This window comes from Benincasa hispida, chromosome 7 (genome assembly GCF_027475165.1).
Source record: "Benincasa hispida cultivar pf3 chromosome 7, pf3_genome.v1.1, whole genome shotgun sequence".
Classification (NCBI taxonomy): domain Eukaryota; kingdom Viridiplantae; phylum Streptophyta; class Magnoliopsida; order Cucurbitales; family Cucurbitaceae; genus Benincasa; species Benincasa hispida.
The window spans coordinates 50695873-50700320 of NC_143484.1; the positions used below are offsets into that span (position 1 = coordinate 50695873).

At 41.0% G+C, this 4448-nt stretch overlaps 1 protein-coding gene across 1 annotated transcript; it reads right to left on the minus strand.

Moving 5' to 3' along the window:
• Positions 1-1028: 1028 nt before the first annotated feature.
• Positions 1029-2244, minus strand: LOC120081092 (uncharacterized). The gene is made up of 4 exons (XM_090315277.1): positions 1955-2244; positions 1662-1731; positions 1194-1558; positions 1029-1110 (listed from the first exon to the last, which is right to left on the minus strand). The coding sequence occupies exons 1-4, from the start codon at positions 2242-2244 to the stop codon at positions 1029-1031; spliced, it is 807 nt and encodes a 268-aa protein (XP_090171403.1).
• Between the last annotated feature and the right edge of the window lie 2204 nt (positions 2245-4448).

Sequence of the window (4448 nt, forward strand, 5' to 3'; positions counted from 1 at the left end):
GCGAGGGTTTGGCCGAAAAAAAGCTTTTTGAGGCTGGGCGAGGGGATGGGGGAGGCGACATCGAAACGGAAGAAGAGGAGAAGGAGCTTACCGGTGAATTTCCTCCGAAGCTCAGCAATTGGTTTTGGCTATCTGAAGTGTCTAACATCGTGGCTGAGGGAGATGACCGGAATGCTGACTAAAATGCCTGTTTGAACGGACGGCGAAGGCTTCGAAAGCTTGAGTAATAGCAAGGGACTTCGAGAGGAAGGAATGAAAGTAAAGAAAGAAGAGAGAAGGTCGGGGGAGGTTGCCTTTTATAGGCTGTAACGGGGGATGTGAAGCAACGTCAGGCGGTGCTTGACATTGTGATTAATGGTGTAGATGAAAGGACGCACCTAGGGTTTCTAAGCAATCGAGTGCTTTATGTCTTCGAGGGACGTCCTTTCTGAATTTTGGTTTATGCGTTGGCTTAAGTCCAACACATTAGAATCCTACCTCCTTTCTATCTAAACTTTTTCAAGTTGATTTAACATTTTTTTTTATTTGTAATGCATAAATTTAGCAAATGACCATAAATCAAAGCAAAGGCTAACAAATAACACAAAGTAAATCGTAAACAATCGCAAACATGGAATACAGAATGCAAAAAGAGTGTCTATTTGAACATAGAAAAGCTCCGACGCGAGCCTCAATTAGCTTCGCGCATCTCGAGAGATTACTTCTGTCGTTTTATACTTTCTTCAAAGTAGGGCTTCACTCTTTGCCCATTCACTTTAAACTCATTTGGGCCATCTTCTCGGGTTAATTTAACAGCTCCATGTGGAAAGATTGTTTTAATGATAAACGGATCTGACCACCTAGATTTTAATTTTCCTGGAAACAAACGCAATCGTGAGTTGAATAATAAGACTTTTTGCCCAACAATGAACTCTTTCTTACCGATGTGTTGGTCATGCCAACATTTAGTCTTTTCCTTGTAGATTTTGTTGTTTTCGTATACGTTCAGCCGCCATTCATCAAGCTCATTGAGCTGAAGTTTGCGTTGTTCACTCGCGTCTTCCAGGTTCAAGTTCAGCTTTTTCACTACTCAAAAAGCTTTGTACTCCAACCTCAAGAGTAAATGACAAGCTTTTCCAAATACCAAAGAGTATGGAGACATACCTATTGGAGTTTTGTAGGTAATTCTGTAGGCCCAAACTGCTTTGTCTAACCTTTGTGCCCAATCTTTCCTTGATGCATTGACTACCTTTTCCAATATCATCTGTATTTTCCGATTGGATACTTCTGCTTGACCGTTGGTTTGGGGGTGATATACGGTAGCAATTTTTTGCCTAATATTGTATTTAGCAAGTAATTTCGAAATGATGCGATTAATAAAGTGCGTATCTTCATCACTCACCATTGCCCTCGGCATTCCAAAGCATGTGAAAATATTCTTTGTGAGAAACTTTGAAACAGTCGCCGCATTATTCTTGGCACAAGCCACAGCTTCAACCCATTTTGATACATAGTCTACTGCTAGCAAGATGTATTGTTGACCACAGAATATAGGGAAAGGTCCCATGAAATTGATGCCCTATACATCAAATAATTCGACTTCAAGTATATTATTTAGAGGCATTGCATCCTTTAAGGATATATTAACTGTGTGTTGACAAGAGTCACACTTGAGAACATACTCCCTTACGTCCTTGAAGAGGGTGAGCCAGAAATACCCACTTTGGAGAACCTTTGCAGCGGATCTTTGTCCTAAAAAATAACCTCCGTAAGGAGAATCATGGCACTCAGCAAGGATGCATTGTGTCTCTTCTTCTGAAATGCACTGATGCATGATGGAGTTGGGACCTTGTTTGTAAAGAAATGGTTCATCCCAAAAATAGAATTTGTTGTCGTGTACAAGTCGTTTCTTCTATTGAGAGTTGAAGTGCTTAGGGAATTGTTTGGTGGTAAGTAATTAACAATGCCTGCATACCACGGTTCCCTATCTTCAACTTTGAATAAACATTCATCAGGGAACGCATCTCTGATTTCATCTTGTTTGTCCTGGATCTCTTGATTTTCTAATCTCGACAGGTGATCAGCCACCTGATTTTCAGTCTCTTTTCTGTCCTTGATGTCAATGTCAAATTCTTGCAAGAGCATCACCCATCTGATTTCCTGAGAGTCGTTTAGAGTCTTCGACGCATAGGAGATTGGATGTATCAAGTTTCCTTTCTTTTGCCCCAATATGGTTCCAACTGCAACGTCACTTACGTCACACATCAGAATGAAGGGCTGCGTCCAGTCCGGTGCTATTAGTATCGGAGTTGTAGTTAACGCATACTTCAATGTTTCAAATGCGTCTAGGCAGTCGTTATCAAATACATAGGGTCGATTCACTTCTAATAGTGCGTTCAAGGGACACACAATCTGAGAAAACCCTTTTACGAACCTTCTGTAGAAGCCTGCATGTCCTAGGAAACTTTATAATGCTTTCACATTTGCAGGGGAAGGAAGTTTAACTATGACATCAATTTTGGCTTCACTGACTTCCAGTCCGGCCTTAGACACCTTGTGGCCCAAAACAACACCTTTAGTCACCATAAAGTGACATTTTTCCCAATTTAGCATAAGATTCATTTCCTCGCATCGTGCAAGGACGACCTCTAGATTGTCTAAGCAAGATTGAAATGAGTCTCCAAAAACTGAGAAGTCTTCCATGAACACTTCAACGGTCTATTCAAGGAAGTCTAAAAAAATTGCCATCATGCATCTTTGAAACATTTCTGGTGCGTTGCACAATTTGAAAGGCATGCATCTGAACGCAAATGTTCCAAATGGGCATATGAATATCGTCTTCTCTTGATCTTCTGGGTCTATAAGAATTTGATTGTATCCACAGTATCCATCTAGAAAAACAGTAGAAGTCCTTTCCAGCTAATCGATCAAGCATCTGGGCGATGAAGGGGAGAAGGAAGTGGTCCTTCTTGGTCGCCACACTGAGTTTCCTATAATCCATGCAAATGCACCAGCCTGTGACAATCCTTGAAAGGATGAGTTCGTTGTCACTATTGACTATCATTGTAGTGCCTCCTTTTTTAGGGACGCATTGAACTGGACTCACACAGCTACTATCGGAGATAGGATATAATACTCCTACGTCTAGCCACTTAATGATCTCTTTCTTCATCACTTCCTTCCTTCATTATGAGATTTAGCCTGCGCTGAGGCTCAACTGATCCAATCTTCCCCTCTTCTAGCCTAATCTTATGCATGCAGTACAATGGGCTGATGCCACGGATGTCAGCCAGCGTCCATCCTATTGCCCGCATGTGTCTTTGTAACATCTGCAAAAGAGAGCATTCATTAGGCTCAAAAAGATTAGCTGAAATAATTACAGATAAAGTGTTATTTAATCCAAGAAAAGCATATTTAAGATGGTCAGGTAAAGGTTTAAATTCTAGTTCTGGTAGTTCCTCCAATGATGGACGTTTGGCTTAGTCTGTCGCTCACTCAGACTTAGCGGCTCCAATTTCTTTATGGTTTCTCCCAACACAAGAACCTCACAAACTTGGTTCGCTTCTTCTTCAGGCAATTCTATTGAGTTGCTAAGTTGACATTCTACATCATCCGAACATTTTAATGTGTTTAACGCATTAAATTTCATTTCTTGGTTATCTACGTGCATGCTCAATTCTCCCTTATGTATGTCTATTAGTACTTTCCCAGTGGCAAGAAAGGGGCGTCCAAGAATGATTGGTACATCCCTGTCTGCTTCATAATCAATGATGATGAAATCCGCTGGGAATATGAACTTGTCAACTTTCACCAGAACATCATCAATCTTTTCTTCAGGATATGTGATCATTTTATCAGCGAGTTAAAGTGTTGCAGAAGTGGGTTGCGCTTCACCAATTCCTAATTTCTTGAAAATTAAGAGGGGCATGAAGTTGATGCTTGCACCCAGATCACACAATGCATGTCCCACGTCTAGCCTTCTGATTGAGCATGGGATTGTGAAGCTTCCCAGATCCTTCTGTTTCTTGGGTAAGTTGTTGCTGATTAACGCATTGCACTCTTACGTTAGAGCAATTACTTCTGTCTTACTGACTCCTCTCTTCTTCGTCAGAATATCCTTAAAAAATTTTACATACTTGGGCATTTTTTTAAGGCTTCTGTAAGTGGGATGTTAATGTGCATTTGCCTCAGAAGTTCAAGAAAATGCTTAAACTGCTGCTCATCATTCTTCTTCAGTAAGTGTCTGGGAAATAGTGCTTTCAGCTGAATCGCAGATGTTACTGCGTTAGACATGCTCAAGTTGGAATGACTTGTGGATTCTAACGTTCGTTCTTCTTGATCTTCAAATGCCTTTGGGCGTGTTATGCGCTCAGTTGAAGGATTGTTGTTTATTGGGTTCACTATTCTTTCTACAAGAGGTCTGCCACTTCGCAATGTCACCGCATGACATCGCTCTTTTCCCTATTTCC